Source organism: Sylvia atricapilla, chromosome 23 (assembly GCF_009819655.1).
Source record: "Sylvia atricapilla isolate bSylAtr1 chromosome 23, bSylAtr1.pri, whole genome shotgun sequence".
Taxonomy (NCBI): Eukaryota; Metazoa; Chordata; class Aves; order Passeriformes; family Sylviidae; genus Sylvia; species Sylvia atricapilla.
Window position 1 is genome coordinate 57,034 of NC_089162.1, and position 19,534 is coordinate 76,567.

General features: G+C 42.7%; 1 protein-coding gene across 1 annotated transcript in view; it reads right to left on the bottom strand.

Moving 5' to 3' along the window:
• Positions 1-4,632: 4,632 nt before the first annotated feature.
• PRDM10 (PR/SET domain 10) overlaps positions 4,633-19,534 on the bottom strand; it is a 35,107-nt gene continuing 20,205 nt past the window's right edge. Inside the window, 22 exon segments of the mRNA XM_066334691.1 lie at positions 4,633-4,896; positions 4,899-4,982; positions 5,741-5,853; positions 6,477-6,509; positions 6,512-6,644; positions 7,251-7,391; positions 8,592-8,696; positions 8,698-8,763; positions 9,833-9,943; positions 9,945-9,987; positions 10,535-10,557; positions 10,559-10,609; positions 10,611-10,796; positions 11,624-11,713; positions 11,715-11,735; positions 12,564-12,743; positions 13,430-13,458; positions 13,461-13,583; positions 15,327-15,389; positions 15,392-15,461; positions 15,464-15,604; positions 15,606-15,687. Of these exon segments, the coding sequence (XP_066190788.1) occupies positions 4,747-4,896; positions 4,899-4,982; positions 5,741-5,853; positions 6,477-6,509; positions 6,512-6,644; positions 7,251-7,391; positions 8,592-8,696; positions 8,698-8,763; positions 9,833-9,943; positions 9,945-9,987; positions 10,535-10,557; positions 10,559-10,609; positions 10,611-10,796; positions 11,624-11,713; positions 11,715-11,735; positions 12,564-12,743; positions 13,430-13,458; positions 13,461-13,583; positions 15,327-15,389; positions 15,392-15,461; positions 15,464-15,604; positions 15,606-15,687 (2,038 nt within the window). The 3' untranslated portion in view covers positions 4,633-4,746.

Here is a 19,534-nt window from a genome sequence, read left to right on the forward strand (position 1 = left end):
ATGTGAAGAGTGATGGGGGTGCCACCTTTGATGGCGTGGTTGTTTAAATGGAAGTTGCAGGGTGGCCTGTAATAGCTGTATACATATATGCAGGTTATTATACAGTATGTGTGTATATTAATATTGCACGTATATGCATACGTATACACACCACACACACATATATAAAACCCCATACTACATATACAGCATACGTATGGAAGCATTTACTCTTCAATTCCACACACAAGTCATGCCAATGGAGAAGTGCTTTTCCAGACAGGTAGGACTGCGAAGTACAGCTGACCCATCTCACTTTCCTTCCCCACCTGCAGCAACTGTGTTCAACACTGCTAACACCAGGACAGACTATATCTAAACCGTGAAGGCGGTTTTAAGGTGCAGAACCGAAGGTCAGGTCTAAGGTGGGGTTTGTCTTAGGTTGAAACGTGTGATAGGGCCAGGAGCCCTGTCCCTCCGGCGCGACACAGCCGAGCCGCTCTGAGCTGCGAAGAACGCATGAACACGCGAAATAGAGAAAAGAGCAATAACCCTCCCCCCCGCTAAAACCGGGGTGGGGACAGCGGAGAAACAGAGAAAACAGGTTTATTTCATACCCCTCACGCGGCCCAGCCGAAGGCGGAAGGCGGCGGCGCTGCCGCGCCTGCGCGAATGCCCGGCCTCGCCGTAGTGCGCCTGCGCCCGGCGCCCAGCCACAGCAGGCCGCGGGAGCGCAGTGAGCTGCCGCAGGGGACAGTTTGTAAGTTTCCTAAAAATACAGTAGTTGGGGAATGCTGAAGCCACCTATCAGTCGCAGATTTATAGGCCTTGACTGCAGTCCTGGGCAGTGTATTAGTCATTGAGATGCTGTGCTTATATTACAGTGAAGTGTTGAAAGGCTGAATATTTTGAATTTTAATGCAGCAAATTTTTCAAACAGCAAAGGGACGTTCTTCCTGGGTCTCCACGCCTTTAGCCATGACATCCCCTCCATGGACTCAGATTAACAGTTTCCAGAATAACACTCATTAATAACATACTGAAAAAATTATGGTTCAGGATTGCAGGTGACGGTACCTGACAGCAAAAATGCATTCAAAGCATGTACAGATAAATTACAGAGTGCAGGTCTTACTCAATGAGCGATGGTAGATTCAGCCCAGAAGTTATGATGGACTCTTCCCAAACCTCTCCCTGGTTTAAACTTGTTCTTTTAGTTTCTTTTAGGTGCAGCTTGAGTGACTTGAGTCACACATCTTAGTGAGCGATGGTCATACCATGGAATGGATGTGTCAAGATAGTACCTGAGATAACCCTGGGATGGGGACATGAGTCATTCCTAGAGGGATTTTGTCACGGTTTGCCGATCCACCATCCTTATCTCCCTCAGGTTTTCAGATGCTGTGCAGCTGATGAGCTAGAAAGTAGTACCTTTTAAATTTAGACTAGTTTTAAAAATTCCTTACTTCGCAAGGGTTTCAACAAAGGGAGCTCCACTCCACTGTTCACTTACACTCCCTTGGATTGTGTTGTGGAGGTTGGAAATTCTGTATTCCATCCAGAGAGTAGCAAAATGTATTTTTCCCTGTAATTTCTATACTGTTATCATTCCATTTATCCACACGCCACTTCACTCACCGTCCACTGAACACCTTACCCAATGAACATACTGCTCATCACAAGTGATTAAAAAAAAAAAAAAAAAAAAAAAAAAGAGAGAGAGATGAGAAAAGAGAAACATTTATTATTTTCAGATTAATTTGTTTTTTGTTTTTTTTGTTTTTTGTTTTTTTTACGCCTGCCAGGTTGCACAAGAGTCTGAACACAACACGGTCACCAAATGTACAATAAACATACACAGTTAAATAATAGATGGGGCCCAAGCAGTCCAAGAGGTACAAGATCAGGGTGCGTGGGCTGGGTTTGTTTTTAACTCCAGGAAAATACAGAATCTGACCCAAAACGCCTCCAAGGGACAGCATCTCCAAACAAAGCACAGACCTTGCAGCAATTGAGAGGACTCTGGATTTACACTTCTGTGGGACTTGACAGAAAGATCTTTGGGTTGCTCTGGTTTAAAAACAATAGTAATACATCCTATACCTTCTGTACTGCAGAAATAGAGAAAAAAAAATCCATGCAACCTTTACCATTTATACAATCACTGTAGTTCCTTATTTTGGAAGGAAAATCTCTAGTACTTCCATTTCCAGGCATGCTTCTTTCACAGGCAATTCATTCAACTGGGACACTAGGAATTAACTTCACCTGGAGTCAGGCCAATAGCCCGAGCATGCTGCTTCTGAAGGGCAGAGAAACTTGATGAGGAAGACTTGAGTTCAAAAAGACTGTTTTAAAATAGTTTTCTGTTTTAAACAGTTTTCAGTTTTAAATAAGTGGTACAACTGTCCTTATTAATGAACCGTTTCACAAAGGTGAATATAGCAAAGTACTTTATGAACTCCACGTATGCAACATCATTAATGGGAACATTATTGGATGTTCATCTATTGTCAAACATTTAGGACTCGTAAAATTGCTCCTGCAGGGCAGTATTCCAGTATTCCCAGACTCTGATTTCCAAGCCTGCTATTTTCCTACTACTTGTAACATTTCTGGCTTGTTCTTAAATCAGCAGCAGCCTGAAGAAAGCCAAGACAAATTCTCCCTGCTCTCTTCCCACAAGAACAACATTGCAAGGCCCAACACCGTAATTCGAAGTCCTCAGCAAAATGAATTCAGCTTATTTACTGAGCATTGTGGTTGCTTGCCCACAGTGCCACAGTGGCTGGGCTGCCAAATCCACAGAATTTCAGGTCACTCATCACTGCAGTTGACCAAATCAGAAGTCTGGTCCATGTTAATTCTACCTGGCTCATTAGTGCCCCAGTATGGTGGTACAGCAAGAGAAGAGAAATCCCAGGAACAAAGTAATCCACATTCTGGCAAGTCACTTGAAAGTTACCTCAGAACAGTTCTGAGCTGGCCATACTTTGCCAACTGATTTATTTTAATACTATTTCCATGACACATTAACAGATACATTAATTACCAAAGGAATACCTGCTACAAGGCTTTGCCCACAAGGAATCAAATTTGCTCTTGTGCAGCCTGAGTGTGAAGTTCTCTCATGGCAAAGAACTTGAACTCCGTAAAACGTGATACCACAATGTGTAATGCGTACTGACATGTAATGCTTACTTACAGCCCATGAATCGTGGGAATACCTATGGAAGAGTCCCATATTCACACTCAGTGCAGTACAAGAGAAAACAGATCAAACAACCCTCTCAATTTCTTCTGTCTCAAGGGCCTCTAAGACACAGCACCCTTCTTTGTGTTGTTTTATAAATAAATGTATCCTGTCATGCACATGTTCGGGATGAGTTTTCTGGCATTCAGTGGAATTTCAGACATACACAGTATATCCCATCAGAAGTCAATGGCGTTCTAGTCATGTTCTTGCAACCACCAGAATGCCCTAAACAACCAACCAAGATGACTTGTGAAGGAGAACTATGAAAGGAAAAACATAATACATGGCCTTAAAAGATTAACCTTCTCTTTCCCTTTCTCCTGGTCCCTAGACCAGGTCATCACATCAGGCAACCCTCACAGATGCCTTTCCATGTCCGATAAATAGTGGCCCACTAGCATGTTTCTGGGTCCAGGGCTGGTTGTTTTCTGGAACTGTCAAAAGGAATTACAATGTATTGTTAACAAGGTTATTTGGAAAAAAAATCAAAGTAACCAATTCTCCATCCAGTCTTGAAGAGAAGAAATATGTTTACTTTGAGGTGGCCACAGAGATAATGGTCCTGTCCCTTCAGAGGAGTGCTAGGAGGGCTCTGTATCCTCATTTTTCTCCTGGCACAACTATCTATCTATCTTAGATCATGGCATTAGCTGCTGTGCAGATTTAGCTGAGCCTTTTTGTTTGTTTGTTTGTTTACAGGCAAAAAAGCAAATTTCCCTGCAAACACTGGAGGGAAAAGAAGTAACAGTGGCTCTGTATTACCCTTAGGTGCTCCTAGGATTCAATCAGTTTGTTCCAAACAACATGGGTTTAAGACTGTGCATTTCCTGCTTTCTGGAAACTGCTGGGTAAAACAGGGTGGGGCAGACAGCATGTAAACACTTCTGGAGGGCTGGAAAATAATAATTTAATGGACTGCTTCGGCACATCTTCACAGCTTCATTGTTCAATCCATCCCCATATGGGGACACCAGGATCCACTGCTTGGCTGCTGCTCCTTTCTGCAGGCAGTCTGTTAATATGGCAAGGGATGCTCCCCTTCACTTTGGCTGCTAGAAGCCACAGGAAGCAGTTCTGCCATGTTCTAGCAATTTACACAATGTTCTCCTGTTTATTGGCTCCTGTTAAAAATATACATATGACAATCTGCCAGGAAGCATTCAGCTAGGCAAGCTTTTTCCCATACAGTTGAAATAAAATTGTTTGCTGGACACACTTCCAAAAGGAAAAATAAGGGTCAGCAGACATGCCAAAACAAAGTCCAGGGCCAGCAGAGGTTTCACTTCTGTTGTCCTTTTTCTTAAAAGCTGCAAAAAAGCATCCCAGAAGGATTTTGAGGGTATTTCATGGTCACTGTGAATTAAACCCTCTAAAAGCTTTAAGAAGACCTCCAAGATTTTAGTGGAAGGTATGTGAGCATATACATTGAAACATATAGAGTCCCAGGGTACCCCCACATCTGGGCTGTCAGGGAAGTGGCAAGGACAAGCAATTGGCACCATGAGGCTCTTTCAGTCATGCTCTGCTGAGAAAGTCCTGGGTTTGGAGATGTGCACTTCGCTCCCTCCACTCCCATTGGTGGTGGTTGTGATGATGTACTGGGTGGTTTGCTGCTGGTTGCTTGTCTGGGATTCCAGGGGATCTGTGTGGGCTGTGGGCTGGGAACACCCACCTGAACCTCACTGGAGAGTGAAGAGTTTTGTTTACCATCCAGATCAGGCTGACCTTCAGATATCACATAGTGAGTCTGCATGGGGAATATAGAAAATAATTAATAACCCCTGTATCTTCTGTAACTGTTCTAATAGTCAGCTGGCGGACATTTTGGTGTGACAAGGAACTTTTAAACTAATCTCTGTTTCAATTTAAATGCATTTGAGAGCAACATAATGCCTATCTTTGATTCAAAGGGACATTGGCCTTACTTGGCTTTTGGTTAATTTACAAATGGCTAACTCGTTACACAATTGGACCATTACTAGAGATTAAAACAGCAATTTTCAATTAAACTATTTGAAAGGTTTTTTCCCTGTATTACACATGTTCTAGGAGAAGTTGCACTTCCAGTGATCAAGATCAACACAGGCCAATGACCTGTCTCCTTATGCGGATTGCTTAAAAGCAATAGCAGGAACTCTTCTTATTTTCTAATCTTAGAGACAACAGAGAGTTACTGAAATGCTTCCAGAAGCTGTTCTGAAATTTGGTTTAGTGGACAGTGCTAATCATGAATACTTTTAAGACTAAGCAGTATACTAAATAATTTTGTTCTGCAAATGTGATTAAGTGAAGATTTTAAGCTGGAAGGAGTCATACATACAAGAGCCAGACAGCATAAGCCTTGTAAATGGTTATATGCAGACTACACTGTGCAGTCTGCATCTCTTTTGGTACCTCCACTCTTTTCCCCAGTCATGATTTTGGCATTCTTTAAACCTTCAAGCTGAAGAGCTTTATGCCTGATAATATTGTGGATGAAAAAGGGGCCATGATGATTTTCCTTACCTGAGTAACTGCTTTCACTTGCCCTGTGTTGACAGTGGTGACTGGGGTACCCACAGCAGTCTCTGTGATCACGTACTGCCCTTGGGGAATGGTCATCATCTGAATCTCTGATGCTAAAAAATCGCGATTGATAATCAAGATCTCCAGTCAAACTCAAAGACAACCTTCAAAGATCATGTCTTATGTTCAGAAAGATTTAAAGTCTTAAACAGTGGGTATTGATAGAAATTCAGGTATAAGGGCTTGTAGAGCCCTACAGGCCTCAGCAGAATTATGCCAGATAACCACGAGCTGGAGATTGGGCAATCCATGCAGAGAAAATACATTCTGTTCTCACTCGAATCATCACAGAATTACCATCCAGAACTGCATGGACATGAGAAATCATCTTCATGTCACACTCCTCTTCCACACAATTCTTTCAGGCATGCATCCAAATTTGAATAAGTAGCTATCCAACACATGGATTCTTGCTGTATGCAAGTTCCTTGGAATAAAGGGGCCCAGTGTGTCGGTCCAAACCATGTACTGGGTCAGTATGGATGATAGTGGAAGAGCTGTACAACCATTTACATTTGTCTGATGCTCTGTCTTCTTGATATCTTTGAATATTAACCACAAAGCTTAATGAGCTCTGAGAACACTGTCCCATTTGGTAGCTAGAGACATGGGGCATGTGTTAGTCAGACACACTTGCCAGACAGACAAGTAGTTAAGAGTTACTGCTGACACTTACAGTAGCTCCGAAATGAGTTCCAGTTGCTAGGAGATATGTGTGCTGAACTGAGGAGCCTTGCTGCTGCTGGAGGGTTTGGTTTGGTGTTGATGTAGTTGTCTGCATCTGTGAAGGGCTGAGTTCTTGCTGAGGTTGTTGCGAGGAGGGACTCAAAGGCTGACCCCCAACCTACAGAAAGAAAAGGTGCAAGTGTTCTTGGTGTAGTAAGGATTGCAAAATACAACCTTCTCATTAAGGGAAACACAGGACCGGTTCAAGAGCATATTGAACACAAGAACTCTCCTCTCTCTCCTCCAGCTTGGTCACTCTGTGGTCAATAAGCTCAGACCAGAAACTGAAACAGTGATATTGTTACTTGCAATGTGAGTCTATGGCAGAGACTTGAGATTAGAAACTAAATTCTACCCAAGACATAAAGAGCTGCATTTCAAATATTTGAGGAATGCCAGTTACCTCTTATATACCTCAGTTATATCTTCCAACTGACCAACTTAATTTAGCTGCAAATGTATCTGTTTCCAATCATTTATCTCTCCTTTGTCCATAATATTTGGGGAAAAAAACCCACACAAACCCACCCAAACAAACCCACAACAAAACATCCCCATATACCCTGAGACATCTGGGCACTGCTTGATGATTTCAATGTGAGAATCATTTCATGTGTGGTCCTTTAAATGACAAAGAAAACACTATCCCCTGCATCAGCACATTCAATATGCCAGCTGAGCAGGCTGGTAGAGAAGGCATTTTCTGAAGAGAAGAGAGAAATACCTGTGATGATGACTGAGTTGCTGGTGATGGCTCTGTGACTTGGATGTGCTGCACCTGGATGGCATGTTGGGTGTATGTCTGGGGGTCATGGAGCTGCCCAACATCCACTGTGGAGTGCTGGGACTGGTGAGGTGAGGTAGCCTGGGGAAAAACATTAAGCAGAGGTCTATACCTCAAATTTTTTTTACAAAAGCAGCCATGTAAACCTCATCTGGGACACAAGTTCTGGAATAATGAAGTAGGAGCCTTAGTGGAACACACCTGTTGAACCTTGTTGAGTTTCTTTGTACCCTGGGAAATAAAGTACATTTACAGGTGTAATGGCATAGACATGGTTCTATCTCAGTGATACCAATGGAAAGACTTGCCTAACATCAACAAGCTGTTTTGTGGCAGTGGCTGGACTAAACCGAAAGGTTCAAAAGCCAGGATTAGATGCTCTGTAAGCATCTCTCTGTACAATGTATACATACTCAAGATCTGTATATCCAATCTGTAGTCTGACACAGCTCTGCATCAAGACAAGTACTCAGAGGTTTTGAGCAACACTTGCTAATGATATCAATGGCACTAATTGAATTAATAGTCTTTGATATGTATAAAATTAAGATCTTGCTAATTTTACCTGCAGGAATCTATATTCATTGTCTTGTATCATTAGAACAGCCACAGTCACTATCAACTGGGGCCATTGTGTAAGCCTTTATTAACCAAATTCATAACCTGACTTGTAATGAGAGGCCAGAGAGAACAAGGAATTTCAGATTAAAATATAAACACACAGTAGTTTCAGCTTCCTCCAGTGGGTAACCAGTTTCTTACAGCTGCCTGAGATATTTTCCTCAGACCAGTTACTCTAGTTACCCTGTGATTTCATTTTTAGGAGGCTGTTGAGCATCAAGAGAATGAATATTCTAATAGATGCTATGAAGGGAACATGCAACAACTCTCTGTACCCCCAAATTTTGGCTCTGACTCACTGAGGACAAGGAAGTACAAATCAGTCTCCAACTGCAGAAAATGGGTCACCCACTGACCTACCTTGCTGGAAAACATTCCTAGAGCAAACTTGAGTAAGACTGCACAGATGGGTAGAGCTAAATCAGGACTGTGTTGATGTGTCTCCAGCAAGCTGACCAAGGCTGGCAAGGACTATTTATGCCCGGTACAAGTGCTTGTGAAGGGAATCCTATGCTTTATCAGTTGATTTATCTATAAAAGTAGCTGCAGCACTTTTTGTAACTACTCCTCACCATACTTCTGTGTGCTGGTGCCCCAAAAATACACAGGCTTGGTAGTAAAGGGGTCAAAAGCACAGCAAGATCCCATCAGGTTACTCACCTGGGCCACCTGAACAACCTGCAGCTGTATGTGCTGAGGCTGCGGCAAGCCAGTTGTAGATTGAGACACAGGGATGTACTGGATGCGCTGGTAATCTCCCTGAGGAGGTCCGGTAGTCTGTAGTGAGGGTCTGGGATATCTCTGTCATTGCTTGGGTCAATAAATCTGTTGTCTGAGCAGGGAGAGAGATACAGATCATCATCGTATTGATGTACTTCTTCGGGGCTGTAGTTCTTTTATCTACATTTATGGTGGGTCTGGTCATTTATTTATGAGAGCTTAATGTGTACAGAGGTCAGGGTCATAAGTAGTCACCAGGGATCACCAAATAGAATTGCTCTCTTCTGTCTAAATCCTAGTCAGGACCATTAATGGCTAACGTATCATAATAAAAATAATTATTTTCATCTTGTGACATACCAGTATACTGTTAAATAACAAAAGTCCTGTATCCATGAAGAGCTGACTTGGTTTCCAAGTCAAAAAGTGGTCCATGGACATATTCTACCTTTCTTCTACCCTGTCAGAGTGACAGCTGTATTTCTAATGTGTAAAGACATTTATACATAACTTAATCAGGTTTATGAAGCCGACAGCATCTTGATTGAACCTCACCACTTCCAAGCAAAACAGTTTTTATGCAGTTAGTCTTTAGATAGAAAGTTTTAAACTGTGATCAACCAGGACTTTTAAAACTGCATAGTATCCCACAACACTGAAGGACACATTTTTTTAGTCTCAGCTTTCACTTCTGTGGGCAGCTGATGCATTAATGGTAGGGAGATCAGCCACTGGATATTCATCCTGCTCAGTGCTGTGCTTGTGTGTAATTGTCCAAACAATTACAAAATTATTCTGACTCCCTGAACATAGTTGGATCCAGTCTCCAGTCACTGTTAAACTTGTCCTCTTGATACCAGAACTGCATCTCTTTTAAGGAGAAAATTCCCAGTGAAATCCATAAGATGTGCATTCCTGAGTTCATTATGTGGAGTAGGTCTGAATGAAAGAAGGAAATGGATTTGGGGATAAAAGACAAATCCTTAAAGCTCCAGAAAGAAATGGACAGCTCCTGACTGTACAAAACTGGACCACACAGGTTCAAAACCAGAAGTGATCTCAAATAATGTCCTAATACAAGTTTTAAGGTGGTGTCTGCAAAATAAACCAGGGTTACTAATACCAGAAGGCTCCTGTTCTGGTGTTTCCCTGCACTGCCCTTGTGTGCCCCCAGCCCCTACCACAACAGTCTCTCCAGTCGTGCTGTCAGTGGTGAGAACAGCTGGCGTTGAACTGATGACAGCTGTTGTCAGTGGTGCATGGATTGCATTTGGGAGCTGAGCAAACTCTGGAGTGCTTCTTGCGGATGTGCTGCACCATCTTTGTCTGCAGAGAGAAGCAAAGGAGCATTGGAAGGATGGTCAGTGATTCTGCTCAGGGCCATGTGAAATCCAGCAGCCTGGCCAAACACAGCTTTTAGGTTTCCCTCAGTAAAGCAGCATCAAGATTCACACTATGAGATCTATTGGCCAGCAAAATTGAAAACACGGAATCACAAACCTGCTGCTGATTACAGTGACACTGACGTTTTGTCCTCAATAGCTTTTTAGTCCTTCATAGACAAGTGTTTTATGACTTTTTCCAAAGGTCCTCTTTCTGTGTTTTGTTTCTCTGCTCATCTGCCCTGTAACTACCAGAGAGCAGTTTCCAAGCCCTTCCATTCATGATTGTGCTCTGGTAACTTTTCAGCACAAACCCTCTATTCATGGAATTTTTGCCCTTAAACAAGCAGACTGTGCCTGCACTGTCAGCACACAGCACAAAATCAGCTCTCTAAGAAGAGAGCTCTGCTTGTGGACAGACAGATGACAGAGACCATGGTTGAAAGAGCATCCTCAGGGAGAGGCTGTCTGAGGCCAGAACCTCTCATACCTTACTGCTTGTATTGCTTGGAGCAGTGAGGACAAACACACTGGAGGGGTGGCGATAGTGCCTGTCAGCTGGGTGTGGGTGCTCAGGCATGGGATCTGGCTCTCCCGGGCCCGCAGGACGCAGTTTCCGAATGCTTGAGGTAGCTCAGCACCAGGATGGTTTTTTCAGGATGTGTGCTTTGCGTTTGCTGGCAACTCTTGTACACCTGCAGGGCAAAGATTTGGAATTAAATGTGCAAACCTGGTGTCTGCACAGGAAACAGCTACCAGTTATCTTGATCTGGAGAATGTTGCATGTTCCTTTAGAGAATACATTTAGTTAAATCCCCAAACAATTACAACAAAGGCACGAACATACACCTTCCAGTGTTTCATCAACCTGTAAAAGCAACTAATTCCTTGTGTAGCACAGAGAAGCCCTTTTGAGAATATGTTGTTTGCCACAACCCAAACACCAAAGCAGGACAAGGAGGTAAGAGGAAAACCTATACTAATCTAATAATTAAAACTGTTCTTTCTCCCATCAAACAAAAGGAAAGAGGCATCACAAAAGACATACTGAGGATAAGGCCAGTCAGAATACACTCCCTGGTAAATAAAGGCCCCCAGGTATAAAAGGCAAAGGAGAATAAGATCAAGAACCCAAACGCACTGCAGAAGCAGCTTCATGCTCCACTGACTACTGGGAATTACTGGCACATGACCTAGTAAGTGGCTTACAATAAAAGGTGTTAAAGACCTAACTTTTAGAAGTGATACAGAAACCAAAAGTACTTACTGGCCAGGAATTATACACAGACAGGATACTTAGTCCTGGGCTAAGACCAAGAGTCAGTGACTGTCTGCTTGAATAACAGTAATCAGTTTTCCAATGCCATACACAGCAGGAAGGGAGGAAAACTGCAGCTTTCCATTAGCATTCCACTGCCTTGGCCTAAGTGCATTTGGTCTTCTCTTTTTTTTGGACAGTACTGCAGGAATATTGCTAGCAAGCACCTCAGAAAAGCTACAAACCCCACCAGAGACTTCTGTGCAGAGGACAACTGGTTGCAATCCAGGACTGGGACTAAGCTATCATCCGAGGGGTGACTTCCCACACACCTTATCGCAGTATTGACAGAAGTAATCTCGTTTGGGTTTTATGATGGGCAACGTGAGCTCTGGGCACCTCTTCTATTTCATGTCTGGGTGTCCTCTTTGACAAATGATTCACCTTAGGAGAAACAGAGAATAAGAACATATTACAGCTGGAAGCTAAAGATTTGGTGCTTCTTCCCAGACATGGGTAACAGCCAAACCAAAACTGAAGGATGCAAGCCAGCAGCACTGGAAGCATTTGCTGCTGGCAAGGGTTATTGTGCACTCATATTTAACTGCCTGAGGGTAAATGTAGTCTCACTAGACCTCATTTACAGTTTCTCTAACCAAAATTAGGTAGGAAGGGGTGAAATAGTTTGCCAGAAACTGTCTTGTAGCTGATATCTGTGAGTGAAGTAGTGCTGGCAGAACAGCCTTTACCCCAGAGGCAGTGACAAGATATGGTCAGAAGAGACCCTCGAGAAGGAGGAGAAACAAAGAACAGGAAAGACAGTCAGAAAAACTGAGGCAGTAAGACAGAACAAGGCAGTGTTTTCATCTCACGTCCTGTTAAATACAGTACACATCAGTCACTATTACTTAGTGTTGAAATATGGTATTGACAAACCAGATGTACAGCACAGACAGCAAAAACGCACAAATTTGCTGAAGAGGTAAAACACACAGGTTTAAAAAGAGATGTATCACCTCAACTCAGCTACAAAATTTGCCAAAATTCATTTCACAGCATCCTGGCTAGATAAAACCAGATTGGACAGGGCTTGAAGCAACCTGGTCTAGTGGAAAGTGCCCATGGCAGGTAGGTGGAACTAGATGTACTTTAAGGTCCTTTCCAGCCCAAATCCTTTTACAATCCTTGTGTCCAGTGCTGGAATTTCATCTTTATTCCTTACCTATCCATCAGAATAGAGTACAGAGGCTGTAACAGCACCCAGGCACTCACCAACATGCCCCTGCGGCGGAAGCCCATCATGCAGAGACGGCACTTGAACATGAAACTCTCATAGTCAGTGGATGCGATCCGAGGCTTGAAGGTTTTAGAGCGGCTAATCCGATCAGCCTTCTTGGCCTCTCTCTCTGGGTTGTGCATCCTCTGCATGTGTTCTCGCAGCTTGTCCTTCCTCTGAGAAAGAAATTGGTGAGAAAAATGTCAGCAACATCACAGAAACTCCCATAATGCCTGTTATGCATAAGAGTTACAGTTTGAGTTGTTCAGGGATCTCTCTCCAGAAAGAGAAATCTTCCTCTCAGAAAAATGTGTCCCTTCAACTAGAAGTATCCTGTTCTCAGTGTCCATCACAAGCTCAGTGACAGGGAGCAGGCTGCTGCCACCACAGTTTACCTGGCTCACAGTTTGCTCCATCTGTTTTGGCAGGATTTGGAAAGGCGTCCTGGATTATGTGTGCTGATAAGATGGATGCCCATGGACACAAGCATCTTGTCCAGGAACATTATTAATTCACTGGCATCAGCAAGAAGTTTCTTAACTGAACTGACAGCAATGTAACCCAAACACCTGGCAATGGAGGTGTATGATGCCCCAATTCTCAATGAGCAGATAAAAGTTCCTTTGCTATTAAATTATTGGGAATAAGATCACTTTTGAAATAAGATGCTGAGGTGACCTTGACCCTTCTCTGTCAGAAATGGATGTCATGGCTCACACAGGACACCAAGAAATGCATGCAACTCACAGGCAAGTCTAGTGTTATTTTCTTTCACCTTTGAGAACATGAGCTAATCTCCTTGAAGGAGGGTAAGGAATAGTGGGTTTTGTATTAGTTATGATCCAGCCAAGAGCCACCTCACCTTGAACTGCTTGCCACAAGTGGAACACGGAAATCTTTGCGGTCCGAGTGCCGCAGCATGTGGAGTCGCAGCTTGTCGGGGCGGCAGAAAGCCTTGTCACACTCTGTACACTGGTAAATCTTCTCAGAATGGAAACTGCGCACATGCTTCTGACCTAAAATGACAGATCACAGAAAAATGAAGTTTTATTCAAGAGAGAAGTGAGTGGTAACACAGTCTAGGAAACTCTTTGCAATATGAAAGAAAAGAAAAAGGTTTTGAAGGTGTCTAATCTGCTTTGGTTTAAAAAGTATTTGATCAGAATAGTTGATATCTCAGCAATGGTTTTCTATAAAGCCATAACATCTTTATTACTCATCTGGATGGGCGATTTGTTTTCCTCAAGACTGACTCTTGAAGGCATCAGCCATTGCACAGTTTCACTTAATAGGCAGTGAAAGTCCATGGTGTACCGTTTGCACAGAATCGCCCTTGAGTTGCCACATTCATCTGAAGTTCATTATCTTCCTTTCATTATAAGAAACCAAAACATGAGGACTAATTCCTTTCAATCAGACACAATGAGCTTGCAATTACAATTAGCAAAGAAAAAAAAACTTAATTAGAAAGGCATTTGCACTCCATTCCTGAATGGCAATTACTTCTCCATATTCTGGGACTATCCTTCACCTCTTCAAACATCTAGAGGGATTTTTTTTCCTCGCCCCAATAAAGGAACTAATGAGGTCTGACATTTGAAATGCAAGCACTACTCCAGAAATGTATCTCTAATTAAATCCTTACCATCTTCTAATACTGATCATACATGGATTTGGCAGCTCTACCTGTTCCACACAGAAGTATTTCAGTAGGCAGCAGTGACTAGTCTTAATTATTCACATAGCAAGAAGAGAAAAAAAATAATTTAGAAGTCAAAAATACAACTGAATAGTTGGAAAAAGCCATGGGACTTCAGTAATTTGCATGGGAAAGTTTACAGGGAATAAAGTTGCAGTACAGCATTTCTGAATCATCAGTGTTCTTCCTTGTTGAACATTTACAGAAAATAAAGGACTTCTGCCAGGATGGAATTATATTAATAAATCACTTCCCCCCATCCTTTCCTCTTTAGCCTAGTGGATAGTCTATCTGTTCCTATTACTGATCTAAACTGTATTTCTACATTTCAATTTCAGTCAGGCAGCTCAGTAAGACACATCAATTGCTTTGTCCGTAGGAAATATAATGAATATGTGCATGGTCCATCTCAGGTTTTCTTACTGGACATGGAAATAGAATCTTAAAATTCTACTAATGACCTTGTCCAAGTGCTCAGCATAGTGCAGAGTAGCTGCATTACTCACTGCTCCAGTGCAGTGTGCAAGGAGGAGAATAAAATGCCCAGCTGAAGCCCAGAGGAGAAGTCAAGAAGCAGACTATCCTGATCTGTTCTGGCATTTCTTCAAGCTGTTCAAATGAATGATCCTGACAGAAAAACAGGCAAGGATTAAAGGATGTAAACCACTCAGTTTTTCGTTCAGAGTTTTAATGACAAAGGGCAAGATGTTGTTCAAGCACAAGCTGAATATAGCAAATGACAATTCCTTTTTGTGCCTGGAGATGTAGTAGACAGGACCTCTGCTTCAGGCATTTTTTGGGAATAAGGCACCCACCTTCTGCAGTACAGTGCCTTCTAATGCCAGATTGAAGTATCACATCTGATGATTTAGTGGACAGAGAACGTCAGTGTCATAAGACAACACCTAGCAGTGCTTGCCTCATTCTTCCTTTTCGATTTCCTGACTGAGGTGGACCCCTGCACATAGTGAGAATGAAACTGCTGTGCTCTCATACTGAGAACACCTGACAAACCCACAGCCTTGTGAGAGACCCCCAAATCAGTGCTTCAAATCAGTACAGCATCACACCTGGATAAAATCTGGGAAGCGTTTCTTGCAGGTGGGGCAGGTGAAATAGCCTCATTGACATGCACGGCCACGTGATCCTTAAGCAGATCCAAGCGATCAAAGGACTCGGGGCAGAAAATGCAGGATGTATGGTTTTCTGGTCCATATGGAACTTCATGTGGCTCTCAAGGGCACCACTGTTGATGAAGCCCTTGTTGCAGATGTCACAGGTCAAAGGGCAGTTCCCTTCCCGCCCGTGGAACCGCAGGTGCTGGTCCAGCTTGTCCTTCCTCCCGGAAGGCCTTCCCACACTGCAGGCATTTGAATGGGCGGAAGGATTTCCGGATGAACAGGTTGCTGCAGAGCTGCATTCTGAAAGAAGCATCCAGAGACCATTAGCTGTCATTACCATATATAGATTCCACATCCATAGATATTTGGGATTAAATATACTGAATGATTAATGAACCTAAACTTAAAGAAATTATTTTCCGTCATATGCTGCCTCCAATTTAATAGCAGGGGAGGCTGTGACAGGCAGAAGTCAGGGGACACACCTGCAGCTACACTCTGAGTTAGCGAACACAGTGTAAATTTTCTCTCCACACCCTTATTTCTTCTGATTTAGCATGCCATTTTTTTGTAAAATAAAATTAATTCCTCTCTGAAGCACAGACATGGGCCTGAGAAAAGCTGCAGTTCCAGCTGATTTTTTTTGGCATCATGTCATAAGTTCAGCCACCACACAAAGGAATGGTGAGCCAGCATCCTGTGTTTCCCTCAGAGCACGGCTTATGAAATTCCACAGCCCTTTACAGGATCACCTTCTACATTAAAGATCACCACAGAGATGTGCAGCAGTGGTTTAGCATTGCCTGGAGAACTTCTAGTGGAACACAAATTCAAGAAATGCTGGTCTGAACTTTTTACTATTGCCAAAATGAAGAACAGAGTTTCAAAATGTGATGATAAGGGCAGAATGGCAGCTTTAAGAGCAGCAGATGAGAAGCTGTGAGCAATTCTCGATTCCTACTGTGCACAACATCTCTTCTCAGCCCCTATTCTCTTCTGTGTGTTTGTCTTCACTCTGCCTTTTCTGTAACATTTCATGATTGTTCTCTGTTTTCTCTCCTTACACTTCAGATAAATGTTATAGAGCCATCTCAATCCCAACCCAGCATTTTCTGCTGGAGGAACAGATGCTGCTGGATGCACTGTTTGTAGAAAGAGGGAAGGTGGTCGTGCACTGGCATTTCCATATTGGATGAGAACTTTCACGTTAGATAGTTGCAAAGCTGGAATTGAGTGCTATGAAATCTCACAGCACATTGTCACCCATACTGCACTCCAAGTACACTTCAATGCTCCATTCCTCCACAAAAAAGTCTAAGCAATATCAACTCTTCTCTCAGATTTCTATAAGCCATTATTTATTGAGGTCTTCGCTTTTCACATCACACACAGAGTCTACATCTTGACAGTCAGAGAAATAAATGTGAAAGAGCTTAAGTTTTGGTTGCACATTAGGAAGAAATACTCAGCTGTGGGGGTGGTGAGGCCCTGTCACAGGTTGCCCAGAGAAGCTGTGGCTGCACCATGCCTGGAAGGGCCAGACTGGATGGGGCTTGGAGCAAGCAGGATAGTGGAAGGCATCCCTGCCCACAGCAGGGGGGTGTAACTGCGTGAGTTTTAAGGTCCCTCCCAACCCAAACCACACAGATTCCACTAGAACATTGCTGACACTTCTGCTCGCATGTGTCCATATTACCCACTTCTCCATGAGACACATTCAAGATTTCTTCAAACGGATTTCCCTGGTTTCCTGTCTCCTTTGCTTGTGGCAATGTGGCAGCTGACACAACTGACATTTGCTGTGTCCCTTAAGTGCACGTGAACAGCTGACACTGATTAAGTAAATTTAGGAGCTCTTCTGGAATAATGAAACACCTTGGGGATACTGTGAAATGCAGTACTAAGAATTAAATTTGTGAACCTGAAAGATCCTTTTCACCATCTGAACTGCAGAGGGAAACCTAGGCCTTCAATCCAGGAAAGAACAGGAGAGCAGATGTTTTGCCACCAAAGAAAATTAACACTTTAATACAGGAGCTCCAAATAGGGCTTCCAGGAATTGTCATCATCACCATTCTCCATTTTACAAGTGGAGACAATGGGAAACGCAGGGATCTGCTCTAAGCTACACTGGGAACTGGAAGACTGCCATGTGCTGTGCAAAAAGTGATGTGCTGCTTGGAGTCCAAAGGATATAATTTCCCCCCCTTAAACACAAGGAAGATGCTAGTAAAACATAGGTGAAAAGATGTATTCAAGTCCTAACTGCACTATTGATTTGTGTTTGATCCTGGTACCTTAGTAGGGAGCTGACTGCTAATACAGCAGGCCAGACTTAACACAAGCCCTGTTGTTATCTCAAGAGCTACAGAAGGTAAAATGTATTTACTACTTTTTCCCTAGGTATCCATCAACTATAAAAACAGAACAAAAGAACTAAGTGTTGTCTCATTAACTTGTAGTATTGATCCAGCACAACAACTGCGCAAACAAATCCTCCAAAACTGTAAGACTGATATTATGGCTCTTTAGCCAAGCAATTTACTCCTATAAAAAGCCACCTTAAATCTAAAAGAACTGTATGAAATAAACCAGAAGAACACAAATTGTTATTCAGGTAACACTTAGTTCTAGGCATTGGTTACCTAAAGAAGATGAATGTGACAATTTATGATGCAGTGTAAGTCAGGAAACACTAACAGAGTTGGACAAAACAATATGGAAGGCAGTGTTGATATGTACCATTGGAGTTGAGCATGCAAGCAAAACCCAATGAAGCAGAAAACCCAAACCTACCTCAGCTCCAGCTGAGCAGGCAGCATTGAGAGAGAGAAAAATACTTATGTTATGCAATGGACTTGAGAAAACGAAGCCTTGACTTCTGCAGGTTACTACAAGGGCGTCTTCCAACTAACAGTTTACTGCATTGAGGTTTCTGGCCTCAGGAAACACATAAATAGATCTTCAAGGTTTACTCTGTAGTCAGTAACTGCTCAAGGGGAGTTAAAGGGCAAAGATAAAAAACACATATAATCTTGAATATGTTTTGTGACCTTTCCCGTTTTCCTAGGGCTGATTAACAAGGATGCAATGTGCACTGCAGAATCAGTGAGAACTGAATGCTTTCAGCAGAAGGGAATAATTAGGGCAGGATGACAACAGGCAAGGGATAAGGAGAGTAAAAAAAGTTAGGAGAAGGGACTTTTTCTAACTTCATTTTACTGGCTGTGCTCCTTGTGACACAATCAGTTGCATTTCTTTCACCATGAAGGAAGTGACCGTGCTTTCCAAACCATATTCATGTCCCTCCTGTTTCAGGCATTAGCACACAGACACCCTACATACTGCCCAGAACTGAATTAAAAACAAATATTCATTCTGGCTGTGGACCACAATGTTTCTCTAATTTTCTACAAGAGTTCTTGAAGGGTGGGTGTATCTCTTTCATTACTAGGGACACAATTGTCATAGTTAAGGTCTATCTCCAAGGAACCCCACAGGCTCTAAAGCAGAGGCTGAAAATGAACTGATCCTAACAGGACTTGAGCCCTGGGCAGGACAGATGAGTGCTTCCAGCTAGAATGAAAACAGTCTCAGAGCACTACTGTCTTAAGTATTAGAAAAGCTGAAGCAATTCACAAAGAATGACTGGTTTTGAAAACAAAATCCTATTTAAATAAGGAAGAATTAGAGCTACACAGGTTTCAGAATAATAAGCAGGAGTCAGGACTTTTTAACTGTTCTTTGGAAGTGAATAATGTACAACATATCTAAATGAAATGCTTGCTTGCTTTTATAATGAAGTCCATGTTATTGTAGGCAGGGTGCTTGTGAATAGCTGAGTTGAAGTGAGTGTTCAGAGGGGTGATTTTTCAGTGCCTAAAAAATGATGCTTGCTGGTTTAGTCTTATCTCAAGTGCTCATTGCTCACAGTCTGATGCAATATGGAAATGTCTGTGCAACCATCCATCTGCCATTCTGCCAGTGCTCCTGCTTGAAACATCGTCCAGGACTCTGCAATATGAGCTGCCAGATACAGGGAAAGTTGGAAGACTTGAGATACAAATACGTCACTGAACCACCACTGCACTCCTCTGAGCTGTCATCCATTTGTGATGAATTTACAGAGTACAAAAGCTAAGTCAAG